At 40.6% G+C, this 23,960-nt stretch overlaps 1 protein-coding gene across 6 annotated transcripts in view; it reads left to right on the top strand.

The window, feature by feature from the left end:
• Nucleotides 1-23,960, top strand: part of PALS2 (protein associated with LIN7 2, MAGUK p55 family member) — a 108,363-nt gene that overhangs the window by 50,968 nt on the left and 33,435 nt on the right. For 3 of the 6 annotated variants that reach the window (XM_067562054.1, XM_067562053.1, XM_067562049.1), the window contains exons 1-2: nucleotides 12,219-12,295; nucleotides 18,732-18,853. In XM_067562054.1, coding sequence (XP_067418155.1) covers nucleotides 12,283-12,295; nucleotides 18,732-18,853 — 135 coding nt within the window. In that variant the 5' untranslated portion in view covers nucleotides 12,219-12,282. Of the gene's footprint in view, nucleotides 1-12,218; nucleotides 12,296-18,731; nucleotides 18,854-23,960 lie in introns of those variants that run through there. The other 3 variants (XM_067562051.1, XM_067562052.1, XM_067562050.1) reach the window with 3 other exon arrangements.

The raw sequence follows: 23,960 nt of genomic DNA, 5'->3' as shown, positions 1-23,960 counted from the left end.
CAGGTTCATTCTGTCTATTGAATTAATGAAGAGTCCTGTGGAAACAAATCAGGATGTAATTGTATAATTAAAGACTGTATTGTAATCCCTCCACCCAAAGGGACCAAATTAAGATTACACAGGCATCTATGGCATTTTCAATAGGATGCTTTCAGATAGTCCATCTTTGGTCGGTCAGTCATCATCCAGCATGCATAGTGTACTGAGTACTGTTGCACCTCCAGAGTGACCAGAGTTGATGTCCTTGCACTAGGCATTGCATATTGAAGTTTCCAAATCAGGCTCGATCCTGCAAATCAGTGACAGGCTGGGGTGGCCCTGTGGGCAGTACCAGGTAGGGTCCAGGGTGTGCACCCATTCGCATTTTGATGGAAAGTGTAAGAGGACGGTGTGCCGAAGTGTTTTTTGTCCATCCTGGCAACATGGCTGAAGAATATGGAATGCTGCCTTTGAATATAATGAATGGTTGAAGGAAGGCCAGATCTTTGCAAATTGTGACACGTTGCACAAAATCAAACCACTTTATGCTCAGAATTTTTGAAAGCACATATGGCATGCCTCTAGCCACTCCAGTCAGTGAAAGATTCAATTCAAATCAGGACAAGCAGTGTAATGCTATCAGTGCTTACTGTACATAATTTTTTTCCAGGATACTCATAATATCTTATGACGGCTGCTGAAATTAATTCTATCAACGCTTTTCTGGCTAAGTAGTAGACATGCTGAGTCCAAGGAAAATGGCAACAATTCTAATCTTACTATTGAACAGATTTCTTGTTTATGCCATTTTGAAACAGATTTATCCATTCGTATGTAGGCATGCTAGAATTTTGATAGGCTATCTTTGGGAATAATTTACAGCTGGAGAAATAATCACTTTAAAAGAGAACTGGTTTTTGCCCTATATCTCTGAACACATCCATTTAAAAAAAAAAGTTTATAAATTTTAGTGCTCACAAATGTAAACTGTTAATAGCACAGTCTTCATCTAAAGGTACTTTACCTATGGTGTAAGCAACGTGCCTACACTAATCCATATTACTTCTGTCCTGTAATGCTCCTATTTAACTATTAGCCCTCTTTGGAAAAGGCTTCCAATTGTGTAATATGGTCAAATGAAGACTTGCAAAAGATATTCATTCAGAATTACTTGTCACCTAATTCAAGTTTGGAACTGTAGTCACCAGATGCTTCTTTGAGCTTGAAAATAAATTACTATATTTTTGAAATTTTTGTTAAAAGATAACCTGCAAATATTTTTTGTTTCATTCTACATATTAGTATGGAGATTTGGGGATTAACCCTGTGACCAGCAGGTGGTGATTGAGTCAAATTTGAATATAAGCAATAGTCTCTCTACTCAACAGCATTTTTGGGTTTCTCTAGTGGATGAAATGTCTGTGGTTCTCACAAGACTAATAGGTTTATTGAAAAGTTTGTTTGCTTTTTCCTCTTGACATTTATATGTCTAACTCTGTGGATGGTAGGCTTGACAAGGTGGTCAGCTGTAACCAGTCAAATAATGTCAGATATTTGAACAAGAATACCCTGATGTAGATGGTAAAACTAGGAGAGGTATGCGCACAATGCCAGAAGAAAGATCTCAGGAGCAGTTCTTCAAACACTTGTCCCACTGGGTATTCACAGTGGGTGTACATGCGCTCCATGCACCTGAGACCAGAAGACTTTTTTAACAGCCATATTCATCGGTCTGCTCCTGTGCTCTGTGCCCCCTCAAATTCTATACCATGGGTCTACGAGGCAGAATGGACCCACTGCCTCTCTAGCTCCTTTCTACTGCTTGTGGTCTGTGACAGAACCCTTCAGTGTCCTCAGCTTTTGCTGGCAGTCCTGCTTGAACTCACTTGTTTTTTCTTAGTTAGTGGTTAGTGTTAGTTTTGGTATTTAGGGGTTTTTCCCTACTTGCTGCCCCATGGTCTGGAACACGTAATATGCCCAAGATTCCAGGCTTTAAACCCTGCCTGGACTGCCCCAAGTCTTTCTGATTAGGGACTCTCACAAGAGCTGCCTACATTAACTTAGGGAATCGCACATTTCTTCTAAATGTGAAAACTGCTGATCCTTTCCCTTTGACAGTTTGGAAAGTTCCAGCTCCACAGACACTTCATAGAACTCGCTGCGAGGCCCCATTCTAAGTCTGATCCTTTCTGCCCCCTGGCACACTGGCTGGAGCCTCTGAGTAGTGCCCATCAAGTACCAGTGCTCCCTAGTGATCCTTGAGCAAGTCCAAGGACTTGTCTAAGTAAAGGAATAAGGAGGGTAAAGGTGAATACTCCCTTCACAAAGGGATAAATCACCTCATAAGTCCTCTAAGAAGAGGACTGCTTTTCCCCTATCCTTGGTACTGAGTGAGACTCTGAGGCCTGGTGTAAGTATGTTGGGAGCTCACCAGGAGCCTGTGTTGGCACTGATGGTACTAAGAGCTGTGTGTGCTCTGAAAGCTTCCATGAAGGGCAGGACTGACTTCTTCACCTCTGAGAGGGGAAAGAACTGTTCATTTTCTGTACCGGCATGTCCAGCAGTATCACACCTGAAGAACATCTCATGCAAACCTGTGCTTGTGTAGCTACCTAAAGTCAGAATTCCTCCCACTCTGCCTGCTAGGCCTGTGTATTCTTGTATCAAGGACCTGGTGATCTTCACTTATTCTTGTGGATCTGATAGTGCCCAGGGATGTTCCTACACCATTAGCACATCATATGCTGGTTCTGAGTACCGGCTGTGATATAGAGACTGACACTTGTGAATGCGCTTACTCTCTGGTTCCTTCCATCAACCAGAGTATTATCATAAGGCAGTCAGTACTGTCTGCCCCACCAATGGAGTCAGGCCACTCCTATTCTTCTGATGAACAAGTGGTATCAGCAGCTCCCCCCAACAGTCCTGAGGTGAGAGGTGAACCATGACAGAGCTTCTTGGATACCTTCATGTTCCTATAGTGCACGTTATTGGCCTGTGCTACCTGTTCTTGGGACCCTCCTCCATATCCTTATGATTGCACTCACTTGCATACCGGGGCTCCTCCTGGGATCATTACTTTAGAGTAGTGTTTCTCAACAACCAGTCCATGGACCAGTGCCAGTCCCTGAGATCTCCCTGACACAGTTTAGGAAACCAGTAAGCCGATCCTTGGTATTGGAAAGGTTGAGGAAACATTGCTTTAGAGTTCTTGACTATGAAGACCCTGGATGACACTTTAAACAGAGGTCAACTCCCCAGAGAGGAACTGCAGCACCCCTATTCCCCCAAATATTTTGAGGAAGAGGAACAGCCACATCAGTTGATTCTACTGGCAGTTCTTTTGTCCTCTTCCGTGGATGAAGCAATCGCACTGGCCTCACCCTTGTCACCAGAGGATTATAGTGTCTAGATTTCTTGAGGAAGAGCAGGGAAACTCTCTGGATTCCCTTTAAAGAAGTTCAAGATCCAACTCATAAACTTCTGTACATTCTCCAGACTAGGGGCCCTAACAAGGTGGTGCTCTCTACTAATGAGGCCATATTGGACCCTGTTAAGGTAGTTTGGAATACCCCAACCACAAAAAGGATGGAGGAAAAAAATACTTTGTTCTGTCCAAAGGGGAGGAATATTAGTTCTCCCATCCTAATCTAAACTGTCTTGTGGTCCAGGATGTCATGGAATGCAATGGGCTGCACCATCCTAGATCCACTCCTTTGAACAAGGATGCCAAGAGACTGGATGTCTCTGGCAGAAAGAATTCTTCATTGGCTAGCTTTTTATTTCATATAGTAAATTACAGGCATTGATGTCCAAATTTGTTTATTGATTACAACAAGCTGTTGGAATTAATTAATAAGCTGCTACATGGGCTCAGGCCTTGATTCCAGGCCATCCTTGATGAAGGGGAAATTGGTTGTCAGATCATCCCTTCGTGAGTCACTAGATGCAGCAGATAGCTTCCTGATGCATGGTAGCTTTGCTCATGATGAGACAGGCTTCATGTTGCAATCCTCAGACTCCCCAAGAAGGCCCAGGCAACAGTAGAAGATCTCCCTTTGAAGAAAACAGCCTGTTTAGCAAGATAACAATGAGTCACTTCATTCTATTAAGGACACTCACATTGTTCTCCTTTCCTTAGGGATATATACCATGGCACCTGTAGGAAATATTCCATCTGCCACCTCATAGACACAGTTCTACCTCTCAGCTGATCTATCATCATCATTGTAATCCCCCTAAAGTGTCAGAAGGTAAAATGCAGCAGGCACAATGCACCACCGCCATACCATCTTCAGTCTCAACCACCTTCCAGGAAGGCATTTTGAGGGGATGCTCGAGACCTGTTAACCTGTCTCCGCACCTCCAGTTACTCCCATACCCTTTGGTGATTGCCTGGCCCATTTCCTCCTGATGTGGCAGAATATTGTGTCATACAAATGGGTCCTAGACATCATCTAGACTGGCTACAACGTAGAATTCCTGTATACTCCTCCAGCTCTGGCCCCCCTGTCCCTCTTCAGGGACCCCTCTCATGGGAAGTCTCTTCAATAGAAGGTAGATGCCCTAATTTCACTAGGGAGCAATAGAGCCTGTGCCACCTCAACGCAAGGGCAAGTGGTTTTACTCAACATATTTCCTCATCTCCAAAAAGAAGGGGGGCTGGAGACCCATCCTGGACCTGAGGCAGCTGAATGTCTTCATACACCACTCAATATTCAGGATGACTATCTTGACTTCAATAATCCCCTTTCTGAATGAAGGTGACTGGTTTGAGCCCTTGATTTGAAGGGTGCCTTTTCATATAGCACTTTCATCCAGCACACAGGAGATTCCTGCATAGTATAGTGGACCAAGAGCATTTTCAAACAGAGTTCTCTCCTTCAGCCTCTTGATGACAGAGTTTTTTATGAAGGTGCTTTCTGGGATAGCAGCGTATCTGCGTTGTCAAAGCAGCCTGGTATTTCCTTATTTTGACAATTGGCTGCTTACGGGACAATTGTATCAAAAGAAATGGACAGTGGCCCTCTCCTTACTGAACTTCTTTCACTCTTTTGGACTTAGTGAAATCCAGAAGTGTCCACGTTAGCCCCCACACAAGATATAGAATCTGAACTCAGTTTTGGCCGAGGCATGCTTACCATTACAGATTCTGTGTGATGGAGGACCTCATTGCCCAACTGCAGCTCAGCCCCACAGATGACAGTACAGTCCTGCCTGGTCCTTCTAGGCCATTCGGCTGCATGCACTGATGTGACAACCTTTGTAAGGATCTGTTGCCTGGGAGTGCTTGTGGATGGACTACGGTCCAAGCAGACGCACCCTGGACAAACAAGTTTAATTTAATCCGAGTGTCCTCTTGTCCATCATCTGGGAAACCAAAGAGATGTGTAGGGGTTCCCTTCATTCCGCATCACCCACAGACAGTCATTACAGATGCCTCCTTACTAGGCTGAGGAGTGCATGTAGGCGACCATATGGCTCATAGTTCCTGAATGCAATAATCTTGCACATCAATTTTCTCCTGCTTCACGGAGTGCACAAACCTTGCAAAAGGTTCCTACCCTTCATCTGCTCCACACATGTCCAAGTTATGGCAGACAACGTGACTAGTACAATATTTTATATAAGCAGGGAAAAGTGAGGTCTCCCCCACTCTGCAAGAGCTAAATCAAGCTTTGGAACTGGTGTGTCAGATCACCCTGTCAGCATTACACCGACCAGAGTAATGAACACTCTAGCAGATAGACTAAACGGATATTTCAACCAAGATTGTGAGTGGGAACTCCACTCTTCAGTGGTGCAGAACGTATTCTGGTAGTGGGGTTTCCCATTCTGGGACTTCTCCATGACTCAAGCAAATGAGAAGGGCTCACTTTACTGCTCATGAGCTGCTGTGGGATATAACTCCATGAGGGATACACTTTCTGATACACTGGTTGGATCCATTAAAGTAGGCCTTCCCTCCCATTCTCCTATTAGCCCGTGTCTTCAGGAAGATCAAGCAGGAAAAGGCAAAAATAATCCTGCTAGCACCTTGGTGGTTGAGACAATTTTGGTCTGCCACCAACCTGCAGATGACCTCTTCCTCATGCATAACCTATAACTGTTTCCAAATCTGTCTCAGAATGAGGGCAGAACCAACCATCCAAATCTAGCCTCCCTCCATCTGGCAGCCTGATTTTTGAATGACAGAGAGTTTGAGATTAATAGAGTGTGACTAAACCAGACTAACCAGTTCAAGTACTTTGGCTGGGTTCCAGAAGATGGTGAGCTTGAATGTGATATGGTCCAAGCTGGGGAGTGCTGGCAAAGTGTGGAATAATATTTCGGGTGTTATATATGACAAGCATATGTCACTGTGACTGAAAAGAACAGTGGTGCCACCATAATGCTCTGCGGTACAGAAACACGGGCAGTAAAGGGCTGGTAGGGTCAGCGCCGACAGGTGTTCTTGAAATTGCGTCCCAACTTCATCCCAAAGGTCTCCTCTGAATTTCACCTGAATCGTACTGCTCGCTTTCCAGGCTTCCACCCAAAATTTGACAATAAGGATGACAGGAAGCTGCACTCTGGCTGTCAGCAGAGCTTTAGCCTCCAACTAGCAATAGGCAAAGCCCTTCAGAAAATCTCTAAGACTATTCATTTCCATTACTAAGAGAGTGAAAGGAGAAGCAGTCTTTGAGAAGAGACTCTCAAAATGGATTTTGGGATGTATTCTTCTCTGCCATGAGCTTATGGAAGCTTCTCACCCTCAGGGTATCTGGGCATATTCAACTAGAGCACAACTCCTGCAGGGAGCTAGTTTCCCTCTTGGACATCTGTAGAGCAGCAGCTTAAGGCTCCATTCATACCTTTATTAGGCTTTATGCTCTTGTCCAAGCTTCACCAGTGGATGCCTCCTTTGGTTTAGCATTCCTATGGCCTGCAGCATTCTTCCTCCCATACTCCTTCACAAGGAGTATTGCTTGGGAGTCCCCCACAGTAAATACCCATATGGACCAGCACTTGAAGAAGTGGAGGTTACTAATTTTTATAGTAACTAGAGTTCTTTGAGATGTGTGGTCCCGATGGATATTCCACTATCTGCCCTCCTTCCCCACTGCTCAAATTCTTACTTGAGTTGCAGTAGAATAGGAACTGATGGGTCCTCTCTGCCACTTACGTCCTCAGTTCAGACATGAGAGAGCATATGGCACAGGTGTGGACCAACACGCTGCTATGAAAACATCTTCTGGTCTTAGGCACATGGAACATATGCACACTCATAGGGACCATGCATCTTGAACTCCAGTAACTATAAGGTAAGTAAACTCCGTTTTCCCATGCTAAAGTTGGTTTAGCATAGCCAATACTGGCATTGCATCAAATTTAAAAAGCAATTGAGACTCAGAAGCAGCACCACTTCAAGTCTACTAGCACTGCAGAGATTACTAGAAATTGAATGTAGTGTCCAGAATGGCTTTCCAAAATGAATAAGCCTTCATAAAGGAAATTCTCTTTTTCCCCTCATGGAAATGACAGATGTGAGCACATCAGGACTTTCAGTTCCTGGGCACCTAGTTCCCTGCAGTCATCTCAGCCTTTGTAGTTTCTTTTGGAAGTCCCTTTGTCAGGATTCTTGCTCCAAAAACGTTTGAGGTTAGTAGTACACTGATTGATCCAGCTCTGAGGGACAGATGTCTGAAGAGAGAAAGTCAGAAAATATTTAAACAGGATCAACTATCTTGTATATTACCTAAATACTTTCTCATTTTCTTGGGCTGCATCACAGATTTAGTGCTTCAGTTACATACTAAATGAGTTAATTTATTAAAGAATGAATGGAGCTGTGCCACTGTCATTTTAATGAGGTGCCGAGCATATTTCTAGTGTATATGCTGCTTTCAGGACTTAATCTGACCAGGAGAGGGGAGGAGTGGTGGTTTATTTTTATACAGTGCTCTAATACACGTGGTCCTTCAGTCATTTAAGAAGACAGTCCCTGCTCCAAAAGAGTTTAGTCTGCAGACAATGTATGCCCAATAAATATGGAAAAGGATACTGATTGTCAGCCTGAAGAGCTCCCTAGCATTTTAAAAATGGTTAGATCACCCACAGAAGAATAGCATATCCTGTGTGCCCCTCCACAGCAAAGGAGAAGACTTAGAATCACTGATAGAGAATGACGAACGTCTGAAACTCAAAGGCTGGCTGGCTGCAGATTTCTTTGTTTGTCTAATGCTAATAGATGTGCTAATAATAAGGCACTATTATAATGCAGAGATATAGATTAAGTGAAATACTATGCTTGGATTTAAAAGTAGCAAATAATTTTTATGGTCAACAATATATGCATCCTAAAACAAGGTTCCTCTGTGCTTATGCTTCAGAATGTAAACTGGTTTTGCCACACAATATGGTGTTGCAAAATAGGTTAGTTATTTAGTTATTCTGTGGGTGGGGTCATGTGCATAATATCATTATATAGGTGACCAAATATGCATAATTGTCCTTTTTTTAAAGTTGCTGTGCAATTATGCTGTAGATTTTAATCTTTCAGTAAAAAAAAAAAAAGTAATGGTTGCACAGAAAACCTTTAGAACATGAATTGACCTGTGAAATGATGCTGTGATCTCATCTAATTCTTGCAGACATCCTGAAACAATTGCTTTGAGAGGTATGAATTGCATCCATTTAAAAAAACAACAAAAACAAAGGCAAATGGTAGCTTTAATGTCAACATAAACTGTGTTGGTAGAGCTCTTATCTGGCTGGATGCTTACCCGGCGGTGTAATTTGGGATCCAGCTGTGTGCACTCTTTAAGCCTCCTGAGTTTGAACAACCCAGGCATTGACCCTGGCTCCGGTCTCTAGGTCAGTGATCTCCAAACTTTTCTTCTTGTGCCCCTATGTGTCTGCGTGCCCCTGCCCCCCCAAACCCCCTAGGCTGGGAGCAGAGTGGCAGCTGGGCCAAGGGCTGGCAGCCAAGCTGTACTTGGGAGCAAGATTGTGGCCCAAGCCAGGGGAGCGGGAGCAGAGCAAGGAGCACAGCTGCGGACAGGGGGCTGCGAGCAGAGCAGAGCTAGGAGCAGAGCGTGGCTGCATAGCACGCCCTACCCAATCCCTTGTGGGGGCTGGCCAGGCCCTACCGTGCTCCCCTGGATGTTCCTCCACACCCCCATAGGGATGCCCCCCTCACAGTTTGAGGACCTCTGCTCTAGGTACACTCAGAGTACAAATCCATTGTCTAGGACCCCTTTCTGAGATCAGAGATCCAACTGACTAGTCCTGGGGACTAGTGCTGATCTCTCAGGCTCCCTTATAGCTTAAGCACACTTTCCCCAAATCCATTTAGTGATTACTCTGGATTTACAGTCTAACTCTTCAAAGGCATTCAATGGTGAAAGCAGCACACGCTTTGCATAGGATTCTAAACCCCATTATTCTTTATTTAGATAATAGGCGAAATACACATATGTGAACAAAATAATACACATCAATACACATTACCCTACCTCAGTTTCCTTACTACTCTGGAGAATTCTTTTGGCTTAGGGCAGAGTCCCTGAGCAGTCCAGGATCCATCCTGTGAATAAATTTTTCAGAACTTGGAACATGTCTGGTCTTTTTTCCCTCTTCTCCAAGTCAACTTGTTTCTTGTCACCTTTGCTGGTCCCACAGTTAAACAGGGTCCCCTGCTATGAAAGTATGCCCCTTTCTCCTGTCCAAACTCCCTCTGTTTCTGCCGCTGATCTCTTCTCCCAAAGGGTTTGTGAGACGCATTCTTTTATAACCTTCTTCCCCTTTGTCAGGTGACTGTTCTGCCTCACTGGGTGATCTGTTGCTTAGTCCATCTGGGCAGGCTCATTCTTCTGAACAGCTGCCAACTTTGTCCAAGAGTGCTTCTGTTTGAATTGAGGACCATCAAGGTTTAACAACCCTCCGTTGTTAGCCCTGTACCACCAGACTTTGAAATTTCAGTCCAACATTGTCTATCATAGGCTAGAAAATGACATGGTGTAAAAACATGATCCTAATGCTGTCAGAGTATACGTACATTGTTGTCACATACAGTTCAGCAAAAGTTCCCTTCCACATTTTCAGCAATAGCAGCTGAACATTAATTTTTCAGTACAGGATCAAATGCCATTGCTGCTGACTTCAATATTTGAAGCAATTTTGCGGCACATCTCTTCAAACCAATATCTGTTCACTTCTGGCAAACAAACACTCATGTCCTCCTGTTTATACTTATCACAGAATAATTTACTGCTTGGTAGGTGTTTTGCTCCAGTTCTTGAAAAATACTGTTATTACTAGTCAAGAGAAATTCACCTCATTTAATTGTTTCTTAATGCGGACATATCTTTCAGACAAAACTCAGGTTAGCACCAGAGGTTTGCCTACACTAGGAAATTACATCATGTTAAAATAAGACACCAAAAAGTCATGGTAACTAACATTGTGTATAATCCTCAGTCATACAGCTTTCTCCACTTTTGTTGATTTAATTTTAATACAGATATTTTGTAGTAGTTTGACCGAAATTTAGTAACTTTTTTAAATTAATAGAAAGCTTATCTTAATTGCTAACAATAAATTGTTTGGAAATCTACTTTTATTTAATTTCTAGTGATTGGTGGGAAGATACAATGTTGTCTTTTTTGTTCTTCTTAAACTGTCCAAGTCCCTTTCACTTCCAGGGAAGTCCTTTGGCATGCAATCTGTATGTAGAAGTGTGGGAAATGTTGAAAGTGAACTATACTTGCAGATGATTAATGACTCTAGCATAGTTGCATGTTTAAAAAAACCCCCAAACTTCTAGGCAATGAGACCAAAAATAAACGAATTTATAAAATGTCATAGTAGGCCACATCCTGCTTGCATTGGTCAGGTGAAGTTGTCCCATGAAGACGTTAGGCCTTCTTCTATGAGTAAAGCACCAACATTGTTACTGGAAGCATGTGCTTTTCTTTTAGATTTATGAATTCTCCTTAGTGTTAATCAGGGGAGACCTGAGTGAGTTAGTTGCTGTAGCTGAGACTTACCCTATCACTGTAGGTCTGAATACCTGGACCCAGTCACAAAAAGCAGGGACCTATGCCATACTGAACCATGGTGTTAGACTTAGAATAGTACTGTAAGTTCACAATGGGCCCATCTGGCCTAGAATCTGATATACATACACTGGACATAAAAAATGGATATTTGGGTAAAGACACTGCGGACTACTTAAAAACAAAACCTTGTCCTCTAAGATTGAAAATGTGTTTAAACTTTCAGCATAGCTACTTTATTATCATTTGTGAGGGCATTCAAGACAGGACAATATGTTCAGCTCCCACGTTATATCTACAGATCAGCATTTGCACATACACAGGACATCCACCATATATTTGCAGTGCGTCTAGGATGACTTTAGGTACATCAGGTGCATGCTGCATATCAGGAGTTCTTTTGGGAAACTGTGTGTTAAATGGTGCAGACGATATGAGTCCAAAAAGAACTTTTCCAAATAGCAGTTGGAAAGTACTGCAATCTGACATGTTGAAGTGTTCCTCATTTTAGTTTATCATTTTTATTCTCTTGGAGATGGGGATTGCTTTTGTGAATTCTGTACATAGCAATAAAGGCTGCTTGCCAGGAAAGCTCATCACATACTCTTGCAGCTATGAGACAAACTCTTAAAAGCCTTATTAAATAAATGTTTATTTGTAAACGTTCCTGTGTGTGCACAAAACATTAGCAATCTCATAGCTAATATTTAAGTTCCAAGGATATCCACAAGAAGTTATTTTTATACTTATTTTGTTTTTATATGGGTACTTTGCCTTTTTCTGTTGGTCTTTCTAAAATAGAAGGCAAAATGCTGTAAAATGTATTATATTCACAAGGTGGGTGAGGTAATATCTTTGATTGGACCAACTTTTGTTGGTTGAAAGAGACAAGCTTTTATGCTACACCGAGTACCTTTTCCAGACCTGAAGAAGGGCTCTATGAGATAGTGTTCACATTATGTTTAGCTCTAATACTGAGTACCTTTCCCAGACCTGAAGAAGGGCTCTATGTAGCTCAAAAACTTCTTTCACCAAGAAAAGTTGTTCCAATAAAAGATACTACCTCATCCATCTTGCATGTGTAATAAATTTTACAGCATCATTGCACTACCATAGCAATAACACTAGAAACAATACAAATGTATTATAAAGGTTTTTTGTATATTTCAGAGTGTTCTATTAAAATGCAAACACGGAAGGGACTATCTTCAATTATGCATCAGTATGCTGACATACAGTGCTAAAGCTGCATGCTGTGGCTGAGATGCCTCCTTCAGGTGAGAGTATGTTTGATGTTCATTCTCACCTGGGTTCTTTGCAAGAAAATAAGATAAGTTTGCAGTCTTCCAAAATGAAATTATATAAACATTTTAAAAGTGAAGAAAAAGATTGGCCTGGCTGTGCAGTTTTCAATTAAGCCTAAGTGAGATAGAACTTAGTCATTTCCTGAGACTAAAATCAAAATATGAAGGACTTTAAAGAGAGAGATAAGAAGGAAGTTAATGCATAGCATCAATAATAAGTAACTAGTGCTGTGGTCCACTTCTAATGATTGCTTCTTGTTTGTAAAACACATAATTTGTCAGAATTTTATGGAATTAATTCTGATTCTTCTTCGCTGAGTATTCCTGTGAGTGCTCCACTTTAGGCATCCCTGTGCCTGTAGTCAGAGATTGTGGTAACCGTGCCTGGGTGGATTGTATATGTGCTATCCGCCTCTTACGCTGCGTCAGGTAGTTTACATAATGCTGTGTGACCACCCCCCCACCCCCCACCCCCAGTTCCTTTTCTACTACCTTTGGGTTGAGTTGGAGCACTTAGTGTAACCTTTGGGTGGGCTAGAGTTCACTTCATTGCCTTTCTCCACTGCCTAAAAAAACCATCTCCCATGGAAAAGCTGCTGGATACCCAGAATTCAGTCTTTAAAAATTTTCAGCAAGGATTGCACAGGGTCAAGCTCCCCTACATTTAAGTCCTAAAAAGAACAGCAAGGAATGAATTAAGTACCAACATTATAAATCTTATAAGTTATGTTTAATTTTTAGAACATAACATGGCTATTTTACAATCCATATGTATTATCTTTATAGTTTTACATAAACATAAATAAAGAAAATATATTAAATCTAAACAGGTCAGTCCCCACAGAAACACAGTGAGAAGTAACTCAGCGTTTTCCCAAAGTTTAGGTTGAGTTCACCTGCGTCTCAGTTAGGCCTTGATCACCAACCAAGGCTATAGTCTGCTGAGTCAAAAGCAACATCTGTCTTCCCTCTACTTGCTTATAGAAATCTTCAGCTGAATCCATGCAGACTTCTACTTTTCCTCTACTGAGCCAGTCAGCTAACTGATATATTTAACTGAGTGGTTGGTTACTAGATTTTTTTTTAAAAACCCTGTTATACTTAAATACAAAACTGGGAATAGCAAAATATACATTTCCCCATTATTACATTTAAAGAAAAGTTGGTGAATCATACTAGCTGAGACAATTTAATTGAAGCAGTTTGACTAAAAATCAAGCAACATTAAAAGTATACAATTAAAATAAAAAAATATTTTCCCTTTTCTATAATTAACACTGCCAGAGCTTCCCTGGTGGAAGATTAACTATCATTGCTGCAAAATACTTGAAAGTTAGGGAAAACAGCTTGCTTTCTGTTTCAGGGCCTCAGCAGCTTCTCCCAACTCACAGAGCACATGGCCTTTTGTAAAGCAGCTGCCTTTACTGCTTGCCCTCATGGAGTCCGACCCCAGCAACAGGGAATCTATTAGAGCATACCCAAAACTACTACACCCAAGTCCAAAAACGTCTGCATATGGAGTGCTGAATCAGCGTAGCAACAATGACTCAGCTACAACTCACTCCTATCCAGCCCTCACCATAGATCTCTTAAAGAGATATCTCCCTATTAGGCGTATGGATTACATTAACAGCGCCTATTATCTCAATTTAGTCTAAGATACCAGTATAGTTAGTAACTAAAATTAGCAGCTAGACAGATAGTTATACTTACCTTTATGGCTTACCTTATTTTATTTTTTTAAAATAAAAGCTTTAATTTTCTTATTAGGAAAATAAATTTCAATTTTCAACCTAAACCCACAAAATATTCAAACGATGGGGGTTCCCAACCACAGATCTTTTTGCAACAGCACAGAACACCAAATGTCCAAACTTTTGCTCCAGAGCAGGACTGGCACCCTATTCCTTAGGCGACGATCTCCTCATCATATGGGATGTGCCTTTAAAGTATGCATTTCCTCTGACCCCACTTCTAGGTTGGGTCATGCACAAGATCAGGAGAGGCGACTCCAGGATCATCCTAATAGCCCTTACAAGGCCCAGACAAACGTGGTTCCCATACCAATTAAAGATGGTGTGGTGTGTGCACCTCGAAATCTTCCTCTAATACCCCCTCTCCTCTCCCAAGACTTGGGACAGATCCTTCATCTCAATACTTCATCTCAAAATTTGGCTACTCCATGCCTCAGAGAAAATGAAATAACTTGTTCAGAGGAAGTAAAAGACATCTTATTAAACAGCCATAGACCAAATATAAGAAAGACATACTCATAAATGGAAACAGTTCAAGACATGGTGCCAGAGTAAACAAATCATACCAGCAAATTCTCCTTTACTAAGGGTATTGGACTACATATTAGAGCTTAAAAAACAGGGACTGTCTACAAGCTCGATCAAGATACACCTTGCAACTATCACAGCGTTCCACGATAAGGTGGATGGGGTCACCATATTTGCCCATCCAACAATCAAACGCTTCTTCAAGGGCATCAGGAACACTTACTCCGAAATAAGGACTCCAGCTTCTACATGGGACCTCAGCCTAATCTAAGGGGGACTTCTAGAAACCCCATTTGAACCACTAGTGACATGTTCTTTACTTCATCTATCAATGAAGGTGGCTTTCCTTATTGCCCTCATGTCACTAGATGTGTGGGAGAACTAGGGGCCCCCATGGCACACCCTCATACACAACTTTCTTTGAAGACAAAGTTACCTTTAGACCACACCCCAAATTCCTATCCAAGGTTGCCTCCCTATTTCATTTAAATCAATCCATTCACTTACCTGTGTTTTTTCCAAAATCACAATCAAACAAAGGAGAGGCAGCACTTTACACCTTGGACATCCAAAGAGCATCCACTAGCCTTCTACATTGAAAGAACAAAAACTTCAGAAAATCACCAGATCTATTCCTCTCTATCATAGAACAATCAAAAGGGGAGGCCATATTAAAACAGACACTATCCAAATGATATTGGGATGCATCCACTTTTGCTATCAAAAAACATCAGTTACTAGCCTCAATGGGAACCCGTGCACATTTTACTAGAGCACTTTCAACATCCATAGCCTTTCTCCACAATGTCTCCATTTTGGAGATCTGTAAACAGCAAGTTGAGCATTAGCCTACATAGTCACAAAGCATTATACTATAGAGCAACAGTCGTCATTAGATGCTCTATTCAGGCTCATGGGTTTATCAACCATCACGACTGCAACTCTGGAGCTCCTTCCTTCCACAGGGGGCACTGCTTGACAGTCACGTAAAGTGGTACACCTACAGGGACATTCCTCAAAGAAGAAGAAGGTAACTCACCTTGTGCAGTAACAAGTTCTTGGAGTTGGTTGTCTTTGTAGGTGCTCCACTACACTCCCTCCTCTTCTCTTCGGCGTTTTCTACAGAGACACGCTGCGGTAGCGAAGGAACCAGGGGATGGTTGATTGCATAGCGCTATGTAACCGCCTGGGGTGTCAAGAGATGGGGACAGTGCATGTGTTATCCAACCAGGCACTGCTACCTCAAATTTCCAATTACAGGCGCAGGGCACATGGACACCTAAAGTGGAGCACCCACATGGACTGCCATTTCAAAGAACCTCATCTTAGGAAGGTTAACAAATATGAAATGGCATTGGCAAAGATATGTAATTTTGTGGAATCTAGTGAGCTCTGCACAATTTTTTGTAAAGCAATAAAAGCATATTATTGTGATTTAACATTTGTGATCCAGTCACTGTATAACACATATTACACCAATAAAAATGCTGGATAGAACCACTTGCATACTTGAGCAAACATATTTATTTTATACTAGAAAACCAGCTTTAAGAGAATGTTACAGTTGTATCGTTAGAGAATTTGGAAGTCATTAAATGTGCGTGCAAGATTGTTTGCCAGCTTGAACTGGAATGGGTGAAGAGGGATTTAACATGTAACTCTTCACAGGGGCTTTTAAAAAAACATGTGCTATGTGCAGTTTGATTTGGTCGTTCTTAGTCATTTTTGTTTCACTGGCATAGATATGATGTGCAGCATGAACCTCACAATGTGGTTGCCAACTTTTGTCTATTAGTTAAAGAATAGAAATAATATATTGCTGTCAGAATCTATGAAAGCATAATGTAACTGTCATTTCCCTCCTACACATGCTTTCAAGGAGAATTCACTTTCTAAAAGTAAATGGGGGGTATATTTATTGCAAATATGGTTATAGCAGACTTTTTTAAATATTAAAAATGGTTCACAAACCTGTTGATTGACACAAGCTACTGTTCTTCAGGATAGCATTTAATTGTGTTAAAAAATTCTATTTAATAAAGAGTGGCCAATAAATATTTTCATGAAATGGATTTTTCTAGGAAGGATAGCTATCAGAATGTAGGTGTTTTAAATACCATCCATTCTGTAAAGTTGTTGTTACATAATGAAAGCTATTGTGGAAAGTAGTGAAGAAGTAATGCAGATTTGGAATATGTTCCTGTGTGGGAAGAAAGGGTATGAATATAGTTTTCTGACTTTTTTGCAGCATATGGACCACTGCAATATAGTAGTTTAACAATTATTATTTTTAAATGTTTTGTGTTGAAGATTTGTAAGCCCATGTGTACATGCAGATATCATAATTGTTCAGCTGTACGCAAGCACACAGGTACAATATGCATATGTTTGGACCTGCAGTATGTGTGGACGTGCACATGAATGCTGAAGCACTTCTTGAATGTGCAAAGAAATGAGAAATAGAAGGAAAGCAGTCATGAATACATGTTACATTTAATAATTATACATGCAAGGTTTTCTCCCAGGATATAATGTATAGCATATATTCACTTATGTATTTCTTGACACCTTTAAAACACTAGCAAATGTTGGAAAAAATGTGCTGCATCTAGCTTTAAAGCAATTGCATTAGTAAAATTCTAGATGGATTGCAATAAATAAATAAATAAATCCAATTTTCTGTCCAAATCCCTTTCTTTGTAAATGTAAATAGAACATTGTTCTGCCCCACACTCACTCCAGTGTGCTATATAAAATATCTACAGTAATCCCACTGGAGCAGTCACTAAATCAGTAGTCTCTAACCATCTGAGATCTCTTATGAATATTGGTATTTATGATGAGAGGAAGAGAAGACTGGTTCTATGGATGTAGGGAAAGCAGTGGACGTGATATACCTTGACGCTTTTGATGCAGTCTCCCACAATATTCTTATCAGCAAGCTAAAGAAGTATGGGTTGGATGAATGTCTATAAAATGGGTAGAAAGCTGGCTAGATCATCGGGTTCAGTGGGTAGTGATCAACGAATCGATGTCTAGCTGGCAGCTGGTAACAAGTGGAGTGCCCCAGGGGTCAGTGCTGGGGCCAGTTTTGTTCAAAATCTTCATTAATCATTTGGAGGACGGAGTGGATTGCACCCTCAGCAAGTTTGCGGATGACAATAAGCTGGGTGGAGTGGTAGATATGCTGGAGGGTAGGAATAAGATGCAGAGTAGCTGTCCTAGACAAATTGGAGGATTGGGCCAAAAGAAATCTGTTGAGGTTCAACAAAGACACCTGCAGAGTTATGCACTTATGACAGAAGAACCCCATGCACCGCTACAGACTGGGGACCGACTGGCTAGACAGTAGTTCTGCAGAAAAGGATGTGGGGGTTACAGTGGACAAGAAGCTGGATATGAGTCAACAGTGTTCCCTTATTGCCAAAAAGGCTATTGGCATATTAGGCTGCATTAGTAGGAGCATTGCCAGCAGATCGAGGGACGTGATTATTCCTCTCTATTCTGCACTGGTGAGGCCACATTTGGAGTATTGTGTCCAGTTTTGGTCATGCCCCCCCCCTCCCCCCACCACACACACACAGAAAGGTTGTGGACAAATTGGAGAGAGTTCAGAGGAGGACAACAAAAATTATTAGGGGGACTGGAGCCCAAGACTTATAAGGAGAGGCTGAGGGAACTAGGCTTGTTTAGTCTGCAGAAGAGAAGAATGAGGGGAGATTTGATAGCAGCCTTTACCTGAAAGGGGGTTCCAGGGAAGATGGAGCTAGGCTGTTCTCAGTGATAGTAGATGACAGAACAAGGAGCAATGGTCTGAAGGTGCAGTGGGGGAGATCTAGTTTGGATATTAGGAAAAAAATTTCCCTAGGAAGTTGGTGAAGCATTGAAATGGGTTACCTAGGGAGGTGGTGAAATCTCCATCCTTAGAGGTTTTTAAGGTGTGGCTTGACAAAGCCCTGGCTGGGATGATTTAGTTGGGGTTGGTCCTGCTTTGAGCAGGGAGTTCGACTAGATGACCTCCTGAGGTCCCTTCCAACCCTAATCTTCTATGATTCTATGGTTTAGTTGTATTTCAGTTTTTAAAGGTTTGTCCAGACTATTTTGACATTATTTTTTTCTTTTTTCAGCAGCAATGCAGCAAATTTTGGATAACCTTACTGATCTGCCCACATCAACAGGAGCTGAAGAAATAGACCTTATTTTTCTCAAAGGAATTATGGAAAACCCTATTGTAAGATCTCTTGCTAAGGTATTTTCAATTAGTGATAGTTTAAATTAAATTTGTCACTTTGGATATTTTCATTTGGAATATTGTAAATTCAAGAACTCTGACTGATAGTGATGGTATAAATTCAGAGCTTTTGTCCAGAGCATATCTACCACTGGTGGACTTGGAGGAAGTTGTGAGCACAGATGTAGTGCTGGACCGCCTTGATTTGATCCTTTCTCCACCTATTGAACTCAGTTTCATTTCTAGCATTGAGAAAAGGGATTGGAATATGGAAGATGAAAATAAGTTTGTTTATTTTTATTATAGAGCTTAGGAGTCTCAATCATGAACCAAAATCCCACTGTGCTGGGCACTGTACACAGAACAAAAAGATAGTCCCTTCCTCAGAGAGCTTACAATATAAATAAAAGACAATTGCCAAATGGATACTGACAGACCAATGGGAAAGTAAAAGAGACATTATTGGTCATTGAGATAGGCTGGGGGCTCAGCACACCAGTAGCCTAACCATTGTCAGGTTTTTGTACACACCTCAGCAAAGAGTTTTAAGAAGGGACTTGAGGGAGGATGATGAGTGAGTTTTGCAGATGTCATGGAGCCTTTCTCCCAGGCATGAAGGGAGAAAACACAAAGGTGGTTGTTTGAAAATTGACTTGGTGCCGCACAACATTTTGATTAGTTTTATATCATTCTAATTTTTTAATGTGGCACACATTAAATGGATTAAAACTGGCTGACTGATAGGTCTTAAAATGTAATGAGGAATCATTGAGAAGGTATATTTCCAGTGGGGACCCGCAGGGATCAGTTCTTGCCCCTACACTATTTAACATATTTATCAATGACCTGGAAGAAAACATAAAATCATCACTGCTGAAGTTTGCAGTTGACACAAACATTGGGGGAGGGGTAAACAATGAAGAGGACAAGTCACTGATTCAAAGTGATCTGGATCGCTTGGTAAACTGAGTGCTAGCAAACAATATGTGTTTTAATAGGGCTAAATGTAAATGTATACATCCAGGAACAAAGAATTTTTATAGGATGGGTCTATCTTGGAAAGCAGTGACTGAAAAAGATTTGGGGGTTATGGTGGGTAATCAGCTGAACATGAGCTCCCAGTGTGACACTGTGGTCAAAAGAGCTAATATGATCCTGGGATGCATAAACGGGACTCTCAAGAATGAGTAGATGTTATTTACCTCTATATTTAACACTGGTGCAACCATTGTTGGGATATTGTGTCTAGTTCTGGTGCCCACAATTAAAGAAGGATGTTGATAAACTGGAGAGTGTTCAGAGAAGATCACACAAATGATTAAAGGATTAGAAAACATGCCCTACAGTGTTAGACTCATAACTCAATCTGTTTAATTTAACAAAGAGAAAGTTAAGAGGTAACTTGATTACAGTATATAAGTATCTACATGTAGAACATATATTTAATAATAGGTTGCTCAATTTAGCAGAAAAAGATATAACACAATCCAATGGCTGGAAGTCGAAGCTAGACAAATTCAGACTGAAAATAAGGCATACATTTTTAAGTGAGGATAATTAGCCATTAGAACAACTTATCAAGGGTTATGGTGGATTCTCCATCACTGCCAATTTTTAAATCAAGATTAGATCTTTTTCTAAAAGATATTTGCTAGGAATTGTTTTGAGGGAAGATTTATGACCTATGTTATATAGGAGGTCAGACTAGATAATCACAATGGTCCTCTCTGACCTTGGAATCTTTGAAAATTTAACAAGGATTATTTAACAAAAAAATTAACAAGGATGGAGGCTGGCATTATGAGCCGATCAGAGGTCGGAGTTGATTTGACAAATTCCTATGGTTTATGTATTTTAGAGATTGAAAAATTTTTGAAGAAAATTTCAAAATACTCAAAATTTGAGATTTTCAGTATTTAGTATTTATATAGCACTTCAGTGGTACTTTGTGTACACAATACCGTTAAACACCTCTCGCCATCTAATGATACATTAGAAGTGGAGAGTGAGAGCAAGAAGAATAAAGCTCTACTCTCTCCTACCACATCTCATCCTTTTTGTCTTTGGCCAAACATACATTGTGTTTGACACATGGGATATTGTGCTTGCATGGAGCCCCTCTGAAGTTCGTGGAGCTTCATGCAGGATCACAGTGCAGAATCCATGCCTTAGACTGTAAGCTTCTCTGGGTATGACCATCCTTATTTGTGTCATGTACAGTATCAAGCATTTTTGGTAATAAATAATAATGCTACTTAACAAATATAAAGTAGACAATTAAATAGTCAAACATTTTTATAATTTGAACTACATCTTAGCAGAGATGGCCTCATGAACCATCTTCTTTACTAATTGCCATTGCATGGAGCACGTTCCTGCCCATCCTTCATACCTCTGACAGTTTTAGTAATTGATTATATGGAAAGGTAGTTAGTGTATCTTTAGAGATCTTTGTGAAAATAAACAACTGTGAACAAGGAGGTAAGTCAGCCCTATAACAGCAGCTCTCTGTGGATCCACCAGCAAGTCTCCATGAATCACAATTTGAGAACTGATGAAATAATCTAAAAAACAAAATTCTTGTTCAATGATCCTTGAGTATAAAGACAGAAATGCAAGAGATTCATTGAAGAATGCTGTCAGATTTATGTAACAGAAAAGTATATTTTCTGTGAGACTTAGAAAATTGTATTTTTTTTTAAAAAGGAAAGAAGTGTACAATGATGCAGCCTGGAGAGAGAGGTGTAGAGAGAAACAATGGCAATATGCAGCTGTTAGTAACAAGAAGGGAGTGAGAAAAGACTAGAAAATAATATAGTTTGTGTTAATTTAACAAGAGTGACTTCTGGGCTAAGAAAGTGCTAAAAGTGTGAAAAGGTACTGCAGGGATCTCAAAAGCTGGGTGTTCACATTCCATATCTGCTGCATACAAATTTATAGCACAGGTAGAGTGGTTGATTTTCAAATGTAAATTAAATAAATTTTTCTGTTAAATTTGATATCTTTTTTTATCACCAGAGAGATGATGCTTTAAAAATGAGCTGCTTTTCCTCCTTTGGCAAGAGCATGTATTATATGGCAAATTACAGTCTAAAATCTTGTCTAGAAGAACAGTCAATGGCAAATCTACTAGTGTGCCACACAGTAACTCTCCATTGGGATCCTGCTACTGTGTACTAAAAGTGAGCTTTGCTCTACTCCACTTTGAAATGGGAGTAGCTCAAAGCACATAGGGAACTTTTAGTGCACAATAGCAGGGTCCTCATGGACAGTTTCTGTGCGGCATGCTAGTGCTCTGTAGACGTACACCTCAGCTTGCTATACACTGTCTGTCTAGATGAGCCCTGTGACAATTTTTTTTCATGGCTAAGTTGCAAATGCAAAAGAGAGAGCCTATAATGGAAAATTTTACACTCTTGACCATGGACATGTCTCCACTGGAAAGTTATACCACTTTAACTATGCTTGCATACAATCCCCTAGTGTGGATGCAATTATATCTGTATAAATGTGCTCTATTCCAGTGAAGCCATTCCCTTATTGGAAGTGGAATAAATTGGACCAGTATAGCTGCATCCACATTTTTACAAAAGGGGGAAATGAGTAAATTCTTGTTTGATTTTTTTTAATGCAAATTGCCATTACAAAATGTTACTAATTATAAGATCAGTATTTTTGTCTTTTAGCTACTGTTGGTTACAATGGTAGATGTTATATAATTTGTATGGTATGTGCCAAATGCATTTAAAAAACAGCAGCGACATAACATTTCTTTATCTTTTAAGAATAATTCATGTGTCTGGCTCAAAATTCTCAGTGAACCTTATAATAAATAAGGTTATTTAGTCAATGATGTGATTTTTTTCTTTAAAATAGAAAAATAATTGAAGCTTTCTCCTTCTTTGTGTTAAATAAGCTACTTCAGAGGTTAATCACAAATTTTGGGGCTCAATAAAATTTACAGGTAAGAATGGAGACTTGAATTCTATTTATTTCATGAGAAATCATTTCAGAAAAAAATGCATACAGATTTTTCTGTTTTTATAGCGAAATTAAATTTAAACATCTGCCTTTAACACTGCCTCTACGCAGCCACACTGAGAAGTGGTTTTCCTAGGCACATACTAAAGGACCCGTTTTAAAGCAGTACTGGACAAGTGGACATGTGCACATGTCCGTCAGGCCATATACTAAGGATATATATAGTTTGCTCCTTGAAAGGGTATCTCAGTTCTTCTCTTTCCCCAACTAGAGTGGTCATGAATCAGTCCTTTTGCTGATTTGAGTTTGTTAAAATTATTGTAAATAATTTTTACTAGTTTATGTAGTGTTGAGCATTGCGAACTTTTTTGTTGTTGTTTTCATTGGGGAGTTCCCCCTGTTTTTTGATTGTCTTGAGCTCCATCCCTGATAACAAATAATGAAATCTGGATTGTACCACAAAATTGCTTCTGATGAGCATAGTAAGCATCTGCTAAGTCTAGGAAAGAACTCTGTTGAAGGCAGTACATCTGTAAGTCTTTTCAGAAAAGGGATGAAGAGGCCCAACAGACTTCTTTATTTAGAACTTGCCTTTACAATGGAATCTGGAAGCTCATGAGTCTGTAATCTTCCCCTAAAAAGGCACTGGAAGTGTAGTTTATTAAGCCATCCTCCGTGACAAAATCTGATATCACGCTACTGGACTTCAAAAGGGTTGTCTTCTGGTTTGTCATTAAAGAATGACAACATAAGTTAAATGATTTCATAAGACTTAGGATCCAATCACCATCAATGGAGCTGGAAAAAGCACTTCCCTGGGGTCTTTAGGTCAGAGGTTGTTCAGCACCGATACGAGGGACTCTGACAGGACTTCTGCCATCTGATCGGTCAGCCTTCATTGTGGTTGATCTTCCTGAATCCTAGGCATCGTAGCAAGGATAAGGACCTCTAGATCTTCAAAAGTCAGACCTGTCTCAGGCATTGAAGTAGTTGCCAGATTTATTGGCTAAGACCACCATGAAGTGCCTTCTTTAAGGTTGCTGGTGAAGGGACTGTCTGAGGACTTGGAGCCATCCTCATGCTGAGCCCAACTTTACCCTTGAGTTCCATAGTATCAGTTTTGTTGGGTTTCTCTCCACAACAA

This window comes from Emydura macquarii, unplaced genomic scaffold (assembly GCF_026122565.2).
Source record: "Emydura macquarii macquarii isolate MOO-44397 ecotype Brisbane River unplaced genomic scaffold, CSIRO-AGI_Emac_v2 contig_2422, whole genome shotgun sequence".
In the NCBI taxonomy this organism is placed as follows: domain Eukaryota; kingdom Metazoa; phylum Chordata; order Testudines; family Chelidae; genus Emydura; species Emydura macquarii.
This window is presented reverse-complemented; position numbering and strand designations above follow the sequence as displayed.